The sequence below is a fragment of the Hemiscyllium ocellatum genome, chromosome 18 (assembly GCF_020745735.1).
Source record: "Hemiscyllium ocellatum isolate sHemOce1 chromosome 18, sHemOce1.pat.X.cur, whole genome shotgun sequence".
Classification (NCBI taxonomy): Eukaryota; Metazoa; Chordata; class Chondrichthyes; order Orectolobiformes; family Hemiscylliidae; genus Hemiscyllium; species Hemiscyllium ocellatum.
The window spans coordinates 25,583,955-25,602,526 of record NC_083418.1 but is presented as its reverse complement, the minus strand read 5'-3'; the positions used below and the strand labels follow the sequence as shown (position 1 = coordinate 25,602,526).

Sequence of the window (18,572 nt, the reverse complement as noted above, 5' to 3'; positions counted from 1 at the left end):
AAACATCTTAACAGTTGAAAGCTCATAGTCTCCATAGAAATCATTAACAATATACTGTCATACAATACAAATGCATGACAAAAACTCTAAGGCTCCTTCAAGAGCAAAAACAAACCCATATTCATCACAGCTTAGAACGGCATAAGAATAAGACACATTGGCATGCCAGTGCAAGTTCCCTTACAATTTCTACAGCATCTTCACTTGGAACTATATCACCATTCCTTGACTGTCACATGTTCAGAGTACTGGAATTTCCTTTCTACATCTCTGTTGGTGTACCTGCACCACATAGGCTATTGTGGTTCGAGAAACACGCTTATCATTCCCTTCTTAAGGACAGTCATAACCATAGAGTCATAGAGATGTACAGCAACAGACCCTTTGGTCTAACCTGTCCATGCCGACCAGATATCCCAACCCAATCTAGTCCCACCTGCCAGCACCCGACCCATATCCCTCCAAACCCTTCCTATTCATATACCCATCCAAATGTCTCTCAAATGTTGCAATTGTACCAGCATTCACCACATCCTCTGGCAGCTCATTCCATACATGTATCCACCCTCTGCGTGAAAAAGTTGCCCCTTAGGTCTCTTTTATATCTTTCCCCTCTCACCCTAAACCTTTGCCCTCTAGTTCTGTACTCCCCGACCCCAGGGAAGAGATTTTGTCTACTTATCCTATCCATGTCCTTCATAATTTTGTAAACCTCTATGAGATCACCCCTCAGCCTCTGATGCTCCAGTGAAAACAGCACCAACCTGTTCAGCCTCTCCCTGTAGCTCAGATCCTCCAACCCTGGCAACACCCTTGCAAATCTTTTCTGAACCCTTTCAAGTTTCACATCTTTCCGATAGGAAGGAAACCAGAATTGCACACAATATTCCAACAGTGGCCTAACCAATGTCCTGTACAGCCACAACATGACCTCCCAACTCCTGTACTCAATTCTCTGACCAATAAAGGAAAGCATACCAAACACCTTCTTCACTATCCGATCTACCTGCGACTCCACTTTCAAGGAGCTATGAACCTGCACTCCAAGGTCTCTTTGTTCAGCAACACTCCCTAGGACCTTACCATTAAGTGTATAAGTCCTGCTAAAATTAGCTTTCCCAAAATGCACCACCTCTCATTTATCTGAATTAAACTCCATCTGCCACTTCCCAGCCCATTGGCCCATCTGATCCAGATCCTGTTGTAATCTGAGGTAACCTTCTTCGCTGTCTACTACCCCTCCAATTTTGGTGTCATCTGCAAACTTACTAACTGTACGTCTTATGCTCGCATCCAAATCATTTATGTAAATGACAAAAAGTAGAGGGCCCAGACGTAAATGGGCAATAATTGTTGTCTTAGCTGGTGACACCCGCCTCTGTGAATGAATAATAAAAGTACTCCTCCAAGTCTTTCATTATGTTGACTTGGCACTGTATCATTGTCCCTTCACTGCTGGCTAAAGTACTTGGAACACGTAATCTAATGGTTCTGTTGGCATTGTGGACTTAAGCAGTTCAAAAGGGCAACTCTTACATACTTCCTTAAGGCCAATTAGGGATAGGTAGTAAATGCTGGCTTTACCAAAAGCATTTGGATATTATGAATAACCTCCTGAAAATATTGCAGCCCCCCCCACCCCACCCAGTTTGGCTATTCGGCCTCTTCACAATAATAATACAATAAAGGTAAAGTCGCTGTAGTCTTACCAGAGCATCGGGATGCTCTCTCATTAGAGAGTGACAACTGGTGGTAGTTTAACCTGATGGTCAACATGCCTCAGGTGAGGGGCCAAGTCCTTCATGGTAACCTCAGCCAGTGTGGGAATTGAACTCTGAGTCATAGGGATGTACAGCATGGAAACACACTCTTCAGTCCAACTCGTCCATGCTGACCAGATATCTCAACCTAATCTAGTTCCATTTGTTAGCACTTGGCCCATATCCCTCTAAACTCTTCCCATTCATATACCCATCCAGATGCCTTTTAAATGTTGCAATTGTACTAGCCTCCACCACTTCGTCTGGCAGCTCATTCCAAACACACACCACCTGCGTGTAAAAGTTGCCCTTTAGGTCTCTTTGAAATCGTTCCCCTCTCACCCTAAACTTATGCCCTCTAGTTCTGGGCTCCCCTACCCCAGGGAAAATACCTGGTCTGTTTGTCCTGTCTATGCCCCTTTTGATTTTATAAACCTCTGTAAGGTCACCTCTCAGCCTCTGACGCTTCAAGAAAAACAGCTCCAGCCTATTCAGCCTCTGCCTATAGCTCAAACCGTCCAAGCCTGACCATGACCTTGATAATCTTTTCTGAACCCTTTCGAGTTTCACGACCAAAATTGCATACAGTATTCCACAAGTGGCCTAACCAATGTCCTGTAGAGCTGCAACATGACCTCCAAACCCATGTACTCCATGCACTGACCAATGAAGAAAAGCATACCAAATGCAGTCTTTACTATCCTATCTACCTGCAACTCCACTTTCAAGGAACTATGAACCTGTACTTCAAGGTCTTTTTCTTCACCAATATTCCCCAGGACCTTACCATTAAATGTTTAAATCCTGCCCTAATTTGCCTTTCCAAATTTATCTAAATTAAATTCCATCTGCCTTTCCTCAGCCTACCTGATCATGATCCCATTGTACTCTGAGATAATCTTCTTTGCTGTCCACTACACCTCCAATTTTGGTGTTACCCACAAACTTAATAACTATACCTCCTATATTCACATCCAAATCATTTATATAAATGATGAAAAGCAGTGGACCCAGCACTGATCGTTGTGGCACATTACTGGTCACAGGCCTCCAATCTGAAAAGCAATCTTCCACCACTACCCTGTCTTCTACCTTCGAGCCAGTTCAAATAGCTAGTTCTCCCTGTATTTCCATTTGATCTAACCTTGCTAACCAGTCTACCAAGAGGAACCTTGCCGAAGGCCTTTCAAAGTCCATGTAAATGACGTCCACTGCTCTGCCCTCATCCATCCTCTTCGTTACTTCTTCAAAAAACTCAATGAAGTACATTGCTAAAAGGATGTGGACACTTTGCAGAAGGTGCAGAGAAGGTTTACGAGAATGTTGCCTGGTATGGAAGGTGCTAGCTTTCAAGAGAGGTTGTGTAGGTTAGGATTGTTTTCATTACAAAAAAGGAGTTGAGGGGGACCTGATTGAGGCCTACAAAATCATGAAGGATATGGACAGGGTAGGTAGAGATACGCTTTTTCCCAGGATGAAGGATTCAGTAACGAGAGGCCATGCTTTCAAGGTGAGAGGTGAAAAGTTTAAAGGGGTTACACGCGGCAAGTACTTCACACAGAAGGGGGTAGGTGCCTGGACCGCATTGCCAGCAGAGGTAGTAGAGGCAGGCACGGTAGAATCATTTAAGATGCGTCTGGACAGATGCATGAGTAGGTGGGGAGCAGAGGGATACAGATACTTAGGAATTGGGCGACAGGTTTGGACAGTAGATTTGGATTGGCTCAAGCTTGGAAGGCAGAAGGGCCTGTTCCTGGGCTGTAAATGTTCTTTGTTCGAAGTTAGCAAGACACCATTTCCCACGCACAAAGCCATGTTGACTATCCCTAATCAGTCCTTGCCTTTCCAAGTACATGTAAATCCTAGTGGGTTTTGAGAAGATTTGTCGCTCTGGTTCAGCTTCTGGATATAGGTTTGCTCGCTGAGCTGCAAGGTTCATTTCCAGACATTTCATCACCCTACCAGGTAACATCTTCATTGGGCCTCCAGGTGAAGCACTGTTGATGATTCCTGCTTTCTATTTGGGTTTCTTTGGGTTGGTGATGACAGGATCTATATTTTCCTTGTGCTTCTCCACAGTAAACACTGATGCAGTTCCATACATTGGCGGCTTTCTTGATCTTTAAGGGGCCCTATTCTCTCCCTGGTTACCTTTTTGTCCTTAATGTATTTATAATATTGCTTTGGATTCTCCTTCACCCTGTAGGCCAAAGCTATCTCATGTCCCCTTTTTGCTGTCCTGATTTCCCTCTTAAGTATACTCCTCCTGCCTTTTTCTCTTCTAAGGATTCACTCGATCTCTGCTGTCTATACCTAACATATGCTTCCTTCTTTTTCTCAACCAAAACCTCAATTTCTCTAGTTCACTACATTTACCAACCTTGCTTTCATCCTAACAGGAACAGACTGACTTTGGACTCTCATTATTTCATTTTTGAAGGCTTCCTATTTTCCATCCGCCCCTTTACCTACAAACATCTGCCCCCATTCAACGTTTGAAAGGTCTTGCCTAATACCTTCATTGGCCTTTCTCCAATTTAGAACTTCAAGTTTTAGATCTGGTCTATCCTTTTCCCTCACTATTTTAAAACTAATAGAATTATGGTCGCTGGGCCCAAAGTACTCTCCCAGTGACACCTCAGCCACTTACCCTCCCTTATTTTCCAAAAGTAGGTCAAGTTACATCCGCATTTTAAATTAGAAATTTTTTTTATACACACCCAATAAATTCCTCTCCATCTAAACCCTTAACATTCTGGCAGTCTCAGTCTATGTTTGGAAAGTTAAAATCCCTGACCATTACTACCCTATTATTTTTACAGATAACTGAGATCTCCTTATAAATTTTGTTTCTCAATTTCACGCTGACTATTGGGGTCTATAATACAATCCCAATTAGGTGATTATCTCTCATTTCTCAGTTCCACTTAAATAACTTACCTGGATGTATTCCCAGGAATATCCTCCCTAAGTATAGCTATAATGTTATCCCTAATGAAAAACACCACTCCCATTCATCTCTTGCCCCCCCCTTTCTATCCTTGCTATAGCATATAGACCCTGGAACATTAAGTTGCCAGTTCTGTCCATTCCTGAGCCATGTATCCGTAATCGCTCTGATATCTCATTCCCATGTTCCTAACCATGCCCTGAGTTCATCTGCCTTCCCTGTTCGGCCTCTTGTATTGAAATAAATGCAGTTTAATTTATCAGGGTTACCTCATTCTCTGCTTTGTTCCTGCCTGCCCTGACTGTTTGACTTACTCCTGTTCCTGACTGTACCAGTCTCCGGTTGATCTCTTTCTTCACTATTTCTCTGCTCGCTCTTCCACCCCCCCACCATCCACAGTACTCGTTTAAATCCTCCTGAGCAGCTCTACCAAATCTTCCTGCCAATGTATTAGTTCCCTTCCAATTCAGCAGTAATCTGTTGTTCTTATGCAGGTCACTTCTACCCCAGAGGAGTTCCAGTGCTAAAAATGTGAATCCTTCTCCCCTTCACCAGCTCCTCAGCCACACATTAATCTGCTCTATCTTATTCCTACCCTCACTAGCTCTTAGCACCAGGAGTAATCCAGATATTTCTACCCTCGAGGACCTCCTTTTTTAAATTAGGCTTTCTAGTCCTGTCTGTTGTTTTAAATAAGGGTATAGAATTGGTATCATTGCCATACTGTCCAACTAACTCTCCAGGAGACCCATACCATTTTTGGGCTAACCTTATTTATTTCTTCCCTTGATGTAGCCCACCAGTTGTGGGAAATTTTCTGGCTCCCACTATGGGGCCAATACCTTGGACAGGTAAACATGCAGCCCAATTAAGGACTACCACTTCGACCTTTTAAATGTTTGTTGCAAACATTATCTCCTGTAATATCCCTGAAAACTACCTATGTGAAAACCTGATTTTATGTTCAAACTGGCTTTCACTAAAAAAAAGTGGGTTCTTGGGCATCTACAAAGTTGGTAAGATGCCCCTTCTCCACTCTGTTCTCAACCACTGACTTCGTGTTCTCTGCGGGTGAAAACTGGGTGGCCGATGATTAACCATTGCCCAAATCTAAGCATTTTTTGACTGCCATCATGTTGCCTTTGTCTTGCCCATGAGAGAAACTAATTTTGAAAGCATGGTGATGGTCTCTCAGAGGAACAGGCCATTCAGCTTGTCAAGCCTGTCCTGTCATACATTGAGATTGTGGCTGATCTGTCGCCTAAATCTATATACCTGCCTCTGGCTTGTATCCCTTAATACAGTTGTTTTAAAAAAAAGTCCATCTCCGATTTAAAATCAACAACTGATCTGACATCAACTGCTATTTATAGAAGGAAGTTCCAAACCTCTATCACCCTTTGTGCGCAGAAATGCTCCTAACATCCCATCTGAACAGTCTCATAGAGACTTCAGTTGTCTTGGATCCACCTTCCATAATCTCCTAATCTTTAGAATATAACTGGAATTTCCAACCAGTGGAAATAGTTTATCTACCCTATCTTTTCCTATTAATATCTGGAAGATTTGACCCCTTAATCTTCTAAATTCTCAAGAAAACAGTCTTAATTTGTATAATCCCCTCAGAACTTAACCCCTGAAGTCCATGCATCATTCTTATGAACGTTGTGATCCCTGCTCAGATCTGTTCACTTTCCTCCATGTGGGGTCTAACCAAGGCAAGCTTTGCAATGAATCGCCAGGCTGCTACTTTTCTTATAAGAGCTGTTATTTAACGGGAACAACTCCCTCACTGAGCTAGGCGCTGTTATTAGCATAAGCACTGCCGTGATAGCAACATGAAAGTCATTAATAAAATAGTAAAGTATTCTTGCAATAACAAGAAACTGTAATGTTGGACTTTCCACTTGCCCACATGATCTCTCATGTAGAGTTGCTGAACTCCTATACGTCTCTTTTCGTGCACAGTTATCACAGCAGTCATATTCTGGGTGATCGGATGACCAGCCATTTGTCTCTTTCTCTGTGACCATTATTACAGACTCTGGTAGCACAGTGTTCCCCTCTCTTCACCTTACCCTTGATGACAGAGACTTCAGTTGTCTTGGGCCCATCTTCCATAACTCCCTCTAAACTCTTTCACCTCTCTCCCATTCAAAGTCTTTCTGAAAGCCCATATGTTGATCCAGGCTTTTGTTCATACCTCCTAATCTCACTCTCCCTTACATAGCATTGACGTTCCAATCTTGATTCTGTTCATGAAGCACTTTTGGAAGTTTTATTTTACCATTTAAATTTCTAATGAAAGATGCTGCAAGTTTATTACAGGAGGTCCCTGGGTTACAAATGCCTGATTTACGAATGTCCCGTACTTATGAACCAACCTCCACTTCTCTTAGTTAAAAATTATTTTTAAGAATCCGAGTTGCTTATAATGCTTCATACAAATGAACGGGCAGACTAATTTGCGCGTATCTGTTCCAACTTACATACAAATTTGACTTATGAACAGCGGAAAAAATGGAACTCGTTCGTAACCTGGGGACTTCCTTTTACTTTCCTCACACAGAACTAAATTGAAGTCGTATTTGCAATTTTAATTGTTGTTACATTCTTTTATTTATTTCTTGAACAGTTGCAACAATGGAAAATTTTGTGTCTCAAAGTTTGGAGCTATTACAAGAAGAAAGAGCTGCTGAAATTGAAGAGACCAGGTAGGCTTTCTCAGTACTGTCCTTTCATCTAATGCTCATAATATGTGTTTAAGCATGTGATACTCAACCCCACAACTCCAGTCTATCTACTTAACCAATAATTGAGTAATTTACCGTCAACAGTTTAATTTCGTCCACAGAATTATTCCAGGAAATAAAACCCTTTGTCCAAGGCTTGCCTGATTTAAGTCAAAACCGCTTTGTTGAATATTCATGAGTTTATTATTTGTAAAAAAAAGACTTAATATTGATTCTGGCCCCATATACAGAATATGCAGAAGATCTTTTATATGATGGAAGTACACATATACACAGCTTGATGGATATAATAAATATTGATCTGACTCTGTCATGGGACTGCTTCCAATCAGCCTACTAGCAGGTTTATGGTATTAACCGTTTGGGGAGCAAGGGTTATTGTTCATGGAAATTCATGGAAACCTGAAGTTATGAACAGTTTGCAGTGTGTTCCCCTGGGTTGTACTATTTGATAGAATGCTCTCCATAAAATGAAACAGGTACTGCAATCTGTAGAGGTCTTAAAATATGCGTGGCTATGAAATGGAAAACGGATAATTGACACAGTGAAAGCCATAAGGGTTTGCACCAACAAAAATCTATACATTTTCATTTGAAAATTAGACTGAGTGTTTATGTTGCAACAAGGGATTCCAGTTCTTAAACAGTTTAGATTTGAAACCATTCTTTAGAGCAGAGATTCTCTAGTCAGACTAAAGTCATATAAATTGTTCAGCACAATATAGTGTGACTTTAGTTCTTCCAATGTCCTGTGACTGATATCCTAACGCAATGAATGTTCTGTTCACCCCATAGCCCTATGTTTGCTCTTTGATCTTGGTAACCCATGTCCAGCACCACTGTAACTATGTAATATTCAAAAGAGATGCTGCCACACTGGCTGAGTTTCTCTAGCACCTTCTATTTTTAATCTCAGATTTCCAGCATCTGTGGTATTCTGCTTTCTAAAATAGTCAGCTTTGTTTTCAAATTGCTCTACTTTACCCTGCAACCTTCGGAGATCTCTGAGCTCCTCAAACTCTGGAATCCTGCACGTTTCTGATGTTCAATCACTCCAGCCTTCACCTGCCTAAGACTTGAGATCTGTAATTTTCTTCCTTGACTGGGTCGGAACAGGAATATGAAATTAGTCCCTTAATTTGATAGACATCTCAGTGAGACCTGCAACCAGACTCTATATAAAAACATTGAAATAACAAGCATTATTTATTTTATCTTTTACTGTGTCATACATTAAAAGAGGTAATCATTTTAACATATGTGTTTCTTATGAAGATAAGTTAAAGATATCTGTTAAACGCATGAGCAATATATTTTCTGGGTTCATTTATACTGGAGATAAACAGCCCACTTTGTCCTCATTACATATAGTTGGCACTTGTACTGCACACAGAGTTGGCAGAATGAAACTGAATTGCTGCTTCTGTGGTGTTGGATTTAGGCAAACATGTTAAGATTGCAGTCGGTACCTGCGCTATTACACCAATATTGATTTAATCTATCAGCAGTAAAATCAGATCTATATTCTGTTTTCATAAAGTCATCATAACAGAAGAAGGCCACATAGACTTCAATCCTACTCCACCATTTAATAAGATTGGAGCTGATCACTGACCAAGCTCCATATACCTGCCTCAAGCTCATATCCCTTCATACCACTAGTTAATAGAAATCTATAATCTTTTGATGTAAATTTTTTTTTGTATTTTCTTGAAAGTTATAATTAGATCACTGCTTAATCTTAAATTTCAGAAACTACGATTCAAGTTTGTATAATCTTCCCTTGTTATTTTTCTTTTGGAGTCCCAATTGTTATGCTGCTAAGCATATACTACACAGTCTGGGATCACTTATGGCACAGTGGTAAGATCTCTGCCTCTGGGCCAGAAGGCTGGGGTTCATGTTCCACCTGCTCCAGTGGTGTGTGCCGTAATACGTCTGACCAAAAATATCTATGTTTTGCATACTCCGAGGCCAATAGATCTTAAAACATGGTGCTCAGACCTGCTTGCAGTACTGCAAGTGAGGTGTAACCAGAACTTTCTAAAACCCTTTATACTGTATTATGACAAATCCTTGAACAGATGGCAGAGGAGAAACTATAATGATATTTAAATAGTGCTCGGATATGTGTTTAAAATATTATAAACTAAACAGCCATAGAGAATACAGTTAGGTTGAGTGGTTGTTTGCCAACCTGCAATTTGCCCCAGATCCTCAGATAGCACCTTCCAAACCCATGACCACTTTTATCTCAAAGTACAAGGGTAGCAGATACATGAGAACACCACCACCTGCAAGTTCCCCATCAAGCCACTTGCCATCCTGACTGAAAATGTATGGCTGTTCCTTCACTGCTGCTGGATCCAAGTCCTGGAATTCCCCCACCTAACAACATTGTGAATTTTTTCCAAAGCAATGGACTGCAGTGATTCAAGAAGGCAGCACACTAGCTTATTCTCCTGGAGTCTGCAGGAGTTTCCTCTTTATGCTCCGATTTCATCCCACAGTCCAAATATGTGCAGGTTAGGTGGATTGGCCATGCTAACTTAGCCATTGTGTCTAAGGATGTGCAGGCTGAGTGAAGTAGCCATGGGAAATGCAGGGTTACAAGGAAAGGATAGGGGGCTGTGCCTGGATGGATGCTCTTTGTAGGATAGGTGTGGATCAATGGGCCAAATGGTCTGGTTCCACACTGTAGGGATTCTATGATTCTCAAGGGCAACTAGGGAAGGCCAATAAATGCTGGTCCAGCTAATGAATGAATAAAAAAAGCTCACTCAATCGACTGAATGGCCTCCTGTGTTGTAGATTTCTATGCTATTCTAGTCCTATAGAATTCAAGCATTCTATTGATTTTTTTTTATCATTACTTTGTATATTGTCCATTAATGATTTATATACCTGGATGTCCAAATATCTTTGAATCTCTGCCGTTTTGAGCATGAAAATACCTTTTTATGGGCATAAGCTGGATCATCTCACATTGCTACCGTTGAAATTTGACAATTTGCTAAATCTATCATATCTTTTTGTCACTTTGCACTTCCACCTACACTGGTTTCAATGTTATTTCGTTGTGTCTTCAGAACCATTTGACATGTAATTTTTGAACCTTTTTTAAGTCATTAATGTATGCAATAATTGGTTGAGGCTCAAACACAGATCCTTGCTGTGTTTCAGTAGGTGCATTCTATTAATTGGAGCACATGCCCATTATCCCAATTCTCCTTTACCCGGCACACAGCTTGTCTCCTGATCAGACCAGTCATGTAACTACAGTTCCATCAACTTTAGCTTTGGTTAGCTCCAGTGACATTGTTAGGGTGATAAGTCACACTATCCTTAAATGTACAGTCAGTAATTTTTGGAAACAGATATTAGGTTAACTGGTCTTTAATTCCCTGGTTTCCCCTGTCATCTTTCCTAAATGGCAGAATAATGTGTACAATTTTTCAATGAAAAGGGACAGTTTCCAGATTGAGAGAACCATGAAAGATTGTAGTTATGGCTTCTATAAAGTTCTCATCTATTTCCATTAAAATCCCCATCAGACCACCCACTGCTTTCCAAATATAATTGTAAAAATGTTTTATGTTGATTTTGATATCCATATGTTTCTGTGCTTCTGTACTTTGTAGGAAGCACTCCGGAACATTTTACTATTTAAAGAGTGTATTACAAATTCAAGGTGACTAAAAAATAGCATTGTCTTTATCTGGTTGTTTTAAGGGCTTGGCAGGAAAACGTCTCTGTTAAAGAACTCCAGCGACGAGGGGTCTGCCTGCTAAAGCTGCAAGTATCAAGCCAGAGAACCGGACTGTATGGACGCTTTGTTGTTAGCTTTGAACCAAGAAAGTTTGAGGCCAGTGCAGCCCTACCCAGCAATAACTTCAGCTCTGGTCTGTGAGATTTGTTTTTTAATGCTGTTCCATTCATTGCAATGCCAGTGTATCATGTAGAATGTACAATAGCTGACTTCTCTTACTGATCTTTCCTCGGAAATTTCAAGACTGGCAGCTTTAGGCCAGATTTTCAATGTGTTTTTCAGATTTCACACTGAGGCAAATGGTCAAACCTACCACTGATTTCTAGTTCTTGCAGCCCCCAGTCACTTCTTTCAAGCCACATTTAATGTATGCTTGCATTGAGAAAGCTTTTATTTATTTCAGTCACATGATTTTCAATAAACCCAGTGTGTCGGCACGGTTCTCTATGACAATAAAATTGACATAATGACATATTTTTCCCCTTTTCCCATGGAGAAACAGATACCAGGGCGCTACTTAGTTTCCCTCCTGTAACCTTGTGATCAGAAACTTAGCAGAATGGAGATTGAACCTACGTGTTTACTACTGTGCCAGAAAGATGAGTAGAAACTGCAGTTCAAAATATTGTAAATTGATTGGCAGTTTCTTATAGAGTCATACAGCAGGGAAACAAACCCTTTGGTCTAACCAGTCCATGCTAAACATAATCCCAAACTAAACTAGTCCCACCTACTTGCTCCTGACCCTTGTCCCTCCAAACCTTTTCTATTCATGTACCTATTAAAATGTTTTTAAACATTGTAATTGTACCCACATCTACCACTTCCTTAGGAAGTTCATTCCACATGTAAACCACCCTGTGTAAAAAAAAAAAATTTGCCCCCATGTCTTTTTTAAATCTCTCTCCTCTCACCTTAAAAATGTGCCCTGTAGTTTTGAAATTCCCCATACTAGGGAAAAGACAGCTACCATCAACTCTATCTATACCTCTCATTATTTTGTAAACTTGTATCAGGTTGCGCCTCAACCTCCTATGCTTCATTGAAAAAAGTCCCAGCTTATCCAGCCTTTCTTTATAACTCCGGACCTTACATACTAGGCAACATCCTGGTAAATCTCTTCTGAACCCTATACAACTTAATAATATCCTTCCTATAATATAAAGCTTGTGCAGCATATTGAAATCTGTACTTTTTTTGCCACAATGAATGTTTTCGATTGTAATAATGTTAATCTTAGCTACAGTAGATCATGGTGCATGAGTTGACCTGATGTGTAAAATGACTCCACCATTATGGCCCCTAAAACTGTACTTTTGCCTAAAAATGGTGTTGATCCCTGCTTTTCAGCTACAACAAAACATATCCAAATTCGTAGCTAGCCTCAATGTCTTTGCCTCGCAATTGCAGGTTTAACTTCCAACTGGATGCTAGGCATTGAGCAGGTGATATGGAATGAATTGTGAAGATGTTTTGGAATTTAAGACAAGCCAACGCAGAACATATGCCTAAACAATGGAGATAATTTTCCAAGAAAATAAATTAAATATGATTCAAGCTATTATTCTTAACATTTGCTAACTCGTCATTTAACAGTGCCATAGTGAGGAAAGTCAGTGTTAGTCAAAAACTTTGTGAAAATGGAAGCAGGGGTTGTACATCCCTGGAAGAAGATCAGTACTCAAGTCCAAATACACTATGAGAACAGCAACCGGCCATTGTCTAGATCTTATAAAGTTTGTATTGGAATCGTGCCTCCAAGATCATTAGGTTTTATTATCGCCAGAAGTGCAGTGAATGTATACATACTTAAATAAGCCAAATCAAGCACTGAGTCCTGCCAAGATAGCGAACTGCTAGCTAGTAGGTGTAACTGATTTATGGACTAAAATATCTAGTGGTGTGATAAAAGACCAAGATCGTTCAGAGACTATTAAAGTAAGTCTGCCAAAACTTTGCAAAGGTTCCTGTCAGACATCAACAAAACTATGAGTGCACTTGAGTTACCAGCAATGGATTGCCTATGATTTTGATCTGGAAATATTTGGAAAAGCTCTCCGAAAGTCAAGGATGTGAGAGGACAAGATTAATTATGGTGATAGAAGCCTATTAGGGCAGATGGAATGAAATTAAAATCTGTGGTAATTTGAAATTGTTGAATCACGCTGAAAATCATTTTGTGCATCTTGCAAAGATTGTCTTTTTATTTTTATGTAGTTTTGAACTGTGGACTGAATTGGAAAAAGGGCAGTTTTATAAAGCAAGGATTGGTGAGGGATTGCTGCAGTTTTGGAAAGCAAAAACCTGACACTTATTGCAAGTACTGTTAACACAACTGCTAATTCATGCTGTAGTACAGTCAGTTCTGCTATTATGTGGTAGTTCCGTTCTAGTGCAATCCTGATTATAAGAAAATCACGTAATAGTAGCACCATTTAAACTAATGGGGCCAGAATTATGTTATAACCAATGCACACTTTAAATGTTTGTGCTTTAGAAACAGTGACCCCCAATTCATAAATTGTGTTATAGCAAATTCATGTTATTGAAATGCACGTTATAGCAGAATGACCTGTCGATGACGTGCAGAAGGCAGGTGTACAAATGGAAATTCAGGTGGCAGCAAGTTGCTAATAGTGACCAGTTATTGATGGCTTTTGCCTACCAACAACTAGCTGAACAGTTTGAATTGTGGACAAGATAGTAAAAAGCTATCAGTTCTCCGCAAGCTCATGAGCTGTATCTGTTCTCTGCAGTAAAAACCAATTAAATTGGTTTTCTTCAGGCTTAATCATTCCTTCTGTATGGTTTCTGTAAGCTGTAACTCTTTAATTAATATGTCATCTTAATAAATGTGTCAAGCAGTCACTCTGTGCCTCCTACAAACTAGTGAAAGCATCTCGAAAAACAAGGTTGAGAAGCAGTCTTCTGATCAGCCACGACTCTTCGAATAGCAGGACTTGACTTCCAGTCCATTAACCCAATGAGGAGAAATAATCTCTATGACAACATTTGGGTGGATGAAACTAGAATAGACTTATGGTTCAACAAACTATGGAATAGGCATCTGAGTTGACCACATAAAGAATGAAGCTTATTGATCTGGGACATGTTTGGATTCCATACAATTCATGAGATTCAGAAATTCCTGCGAAGAAACAGGACCCGCTTTGCATTTACATCAAGGGTACTTCAGCCTTTGGATGAGTACTTTGATAAGCCATTTAAGGATCAGGTTCACATCACATTGGGTAGTTGATGAAGGAAAAAAACCTTCACAAGATTGGAAATGCCATCCACTTGATGTTTTGTGTTTTGATGCTGTTATCTCACAAGCTGTCAATGGATTGTTCAAAAAGGCAAAATATCCAGTTCGGTAGATGGAGAAGGTGGTGATTTCTTGTGGAGGCTAATTCTGAAATTGAAAATGCTAAATCTGATCTAGAGTGACATTCTCAAAATAATGCCCTCTCTACAATCAGTCAAGGAATTTGATAAACTCTTCAGGTACAGAAGGCACTGAACTTTTGATGCATCTCAGAGTTATTTCATTGTGATTAAAGGTATGTTTACACAATCAATTTATTAACTAAATTATGTGACGTTAATGCAAATCACCAATTCCCCACATTTCAAAATTGTGACCATCCACACCAGAGACACGTAATTTGTACTGTGCATGTAGGTTGACTCCATTTATTTTTGGAACAATGTTTGAGGGCTTCAAAGATTGACTTGTACACTTACACCTATGGTGCACTCAGTGTGCTCTTGCCGTTGTTAGTTCTTCATTGTAATGCTTTAACCAACATTTTAAATATTTCTAATTATTCTTGAGAAGGTAGTACTGTTGAGCCACTTTCTTGAGCAGTTGCAGTCCACGTGGTGTACGTCTGTTAAAGTACAGATTTGAGACGGCCCAGGGAATCCCTTGTGGACTCAGGCCTGTAAAGCCTCTCTCTTGGTTCATCCCGGAGATCATACTCTTTGGAAGTCTGGAATAACAACTTCTTACAGTTTAGTTTAATTTTAGTTATTCTCTTTATTTACCAATAGCATCACTGTTACAACATAACACTGATACCTATAAGCTAAACTAACTAGGGTATAATAACCTAGGAGAGTAGGGTACCAGCTCTTCAAGTGCCCCAGCAGGCTACTCTGATGTACTCATACAAAAGTTTACAAAACATTGCGTGTTCTTAATTAGATAGATTATGGTGAAAGACAATAATTCGTAAAGAAGAAAAGCTAATTGACAGATCTGTGTGCGCTTGACTGATCACTTCTACAGCCCTTGAGCTATCCATCAGGTGGGAAAAACAAATCCAGCTGAGTTAGGCATCTGCTGGCGAGATAATTTCCTATAAAGAACTACCAGCCTAAATTAAGTGGGAGATGTCATAAGGTAACCTTGCACAGCTCGCATGTCTGATATCAGTGTCTTACGAAATGGCTTCCCGACAGATTGTGTCAGAATCTCTTCAATGTTAAGTTTAGAATAATTTTAAGCTGGGAGCAGATTCCTGCCTTTTATCTTAAGCATAGAATCATTCTGTACCTATGGTTGAAATGTTACTGCAAGGTTATATTTAAAATTATTAATTAGTCACAAATTAAACATGCCTTCTTTTCAAGTTTGTCATTCAAATTCAAATAAGACATAAGATCTGAATAGTTAGAATTGACAGTGGAGCAGTCTATAAGGTCTGTAGAGTGGTCTGCAAGAACAGCAAGTAAGTTAAGGCTTCATCAATAATAATTTTTAAAGAGTTTATTTTCAGTAACTGGTAATGGCTACTCAATATCATCAGAAAGTCCCAAAATGCAATTAAATTCAATTCATAGCAGATAAGCACTGAGTGTTCATTTTCTCCTGGTTTCAACAACCTCAGCACTAAAATGGTCTCTCTCTCTCTCTCTCGTCCTCTCTCTCTCTCTCGTGTCCTTTTGAACTCTCAAGTCAGCAAAGATTCTTTTCCTCTCTGTGTCTGCCCCACTTGCAAGGGGTTACATGAATCCATTATAATTAACAGCATCTGATCGTTAACTACAAAGCTTTTGATAGTACCGAGTTTTATTTCCGGGTCAGAATCAGTCATTACTTTCACAAGGGAATGGCTGTGAATGTTATCACTTGATATCCTGATCACACAGATTCACTGATGCTAAGGCACATATTCTTAATTGCCTTACAGCATCCTGTTATCACTTGGCGAGCCCAGATGTCCCTATCATCTGCATTCTTTGAGATTCCCCCTTTTTTCTGAGCTTTCCTGCCTGTATATTTTCTAGTGCAGCAAATGTGTTCTCTAATTCAGCATTACATTTTAGTCTAAATGTTTAAAGACAAGTTTTAAGGCTATAGACTTTCTCATTTCCCCCCTTTTTTTGTCATTTCATGACAACTACCTGGCTCATACAAGTATAATTAGTCCATTCAGTTGATTTGTATTAATAGGTCAAGTGCCTCCTCTGGCGAGTCATCATCCGGAGGAGCAGAGTCTGAAAAATACTGGATTTCAGCATGGGAGTTCGGGCATGGAGGAAGAGGGGGAGCCAGGGATCGGTTAATCAGATTCCTCTTTGGCTTAGGTGTAAAGCAATGTACGGTCCATTTCATGCATAAGCAGACAACAATGTATATTCCAAGATGAGACCAAGGATTATCGGTACGTCCCACATGTCCATCTGCACAGCCACATAGCCAGCAAGTAAAACTCCATCCACATGAATCGGATGATGGTGGGGCAGGTACCTTCCCTGCGTCTTGACCCGTTTTGTTGAAAACATCTGTGTTGTCCAAAATGTCTTTTGAGAAATCATCTATGTATGTGCAACAGTGCAGGCCAATGACTGAACAAGCGCCTCCTTTAGCAAGGAGGAAATCTAGCACTAGCTGATTCTGAAGTGTCATCATCTGAGTCTCCTGTAACTCTTCGTTCACCAGTCTCAAAGTGTCTCAGTCGAGTTGGCAAGTTTTTCGATATCAAAGGCAGGTCACTTATCTGATCTAGGGCCATCTCAACACCTCAACCAGGAATAAGACTCCCAGCAACCTGGACCACCAGGATTGTTGATGGAAGATGTTGTGTAAGTTTTGTTTTTCCTCTACGTTTTGTTCCATACTGATTCATCTGTTGGTGGGCATTCCATTCATCATCTACTTCAGCCATTTCATGGTGGAGGGTGAAAGGCGGTACAGACATCAGAATGATGGAAGAATGAGCAGATAACACATGGAACAGGGGGTTTAGCTTGAATAAAAAAACCATTAGTAACAGGAGGAGGATTGGGAGTGCATAGTATTTTTGGTCTTTCTTCATCTTTCCAGCTTGTCTTGTTAATTACTATAGCTACTGAATAGAGGAAATGTGTAAAGTCATTTCTGTCAGTGGTGGTAGGTTGGATAGGAGAGGATTCCATCGTGAAGGTCAGTCTCATGGCAATAGGTGCCTTAGGGTTTGGTGATTTCAGTACTATGTTCTCAATACTGCAATCTGTAAGGTTAGCTTAATCAGGTACCTGTGCATCTCTTCTGCCATGACATGCACATCAACAGCAGTTAATGGTGCAGACCAAGGAGTCCTTACGGGCTTTCTATATACCAGTTCAGCTGCTGAGAATTCCGACTTTTTCTGTGTCATGGTTCTCATGTTAAAAAGCGCAGTTGGGAGTAGTTGCAGCCAATTAAGGCCTGTTTCTTCTACCAATTTGCTTAGCTGACCTTTTAGGGTACCATTGGCTCTTTCTATAATTCCCGCTGCTTGGGGATGGTTGGCACAATGGAATTTTTGATTCATGTTCAAGCTTTTACATAGTTCTTTGTTTAACTCCGCACAAAAGTGGAGGCCATTATCAGAAGAGACCTGTTACTGGTATTCCAAATCTGGCTTTGATTTCCCTTAGTAGAATTTTACAAGTTGCTGTTGCTGTGCAGTCAGAACAGGGATAAGCTTCAATCCATTTACTAAATACATCGACTTATAACAGTGACATCTAGGTAACTCTATAAAATCTAACTGAATAGTATCAAAAGGTGCACTTGGTAAGTGAGTTTCACCTGGTGGACACTTTACTCTTTTCCTGGGATTATGCTTTTGACAAATTAGGCAATTTGCAGCTGCTTGCTTTGCTTTTTCTTGCAAGTGAGAATTCCACCAAGTTTGAAGAATTCTGACCACCATTCCCTCCTTACCTACATGTGTATGTGTATGAACATAATCAACTAGAATAAGCAAAAGTGAGTCGGGCAGCTTATTATAACTATTTACATAACAACAATGGTTCATCCGTCTTTGTCTTTCCTCATCAGAGGCGCCCCGACTGGTCCGTATTTG

The 18,572-nt window shown here is 40.2% G+C and overlaps 1 protein-coding gene across 2 annotated transcripts in view; it reads left to right on the top strand.

The window, feature by feature from the left end:
• ighmbp2 (immunoglobulin mu DNA binding protein 2) overlaps nt 1-18,572 on the top strand; it is an 81,641-nt gene that overhangs the window by 2,892 nt on the left and 60,177 nt on the right. Inside the window, exons 1-3 of one of the 2 annotated variants that reach the window (XM_060838430.1) lie at nt 3,535-3,725; nt 7,346-7,424; nt 11,196-11,365. In XM_060838430.1, the coding sequence (XP_060694413.1) occupies nt 7,354-7,424; nt 11,196-11,365 (241 nt within the window). In that variant the 5' untranslated portion in view covers nt 3,535-3,725; nt 7,346-7,353. Of the gene's footprint in view, nt 1-3,534; nt 3,726-7,345; nt 7,425-11,195; nt 11,366-18,572 lie in introns of those variants that run through there. The other variant, XM_060838429.1, reaches the window with a different exon arrangement.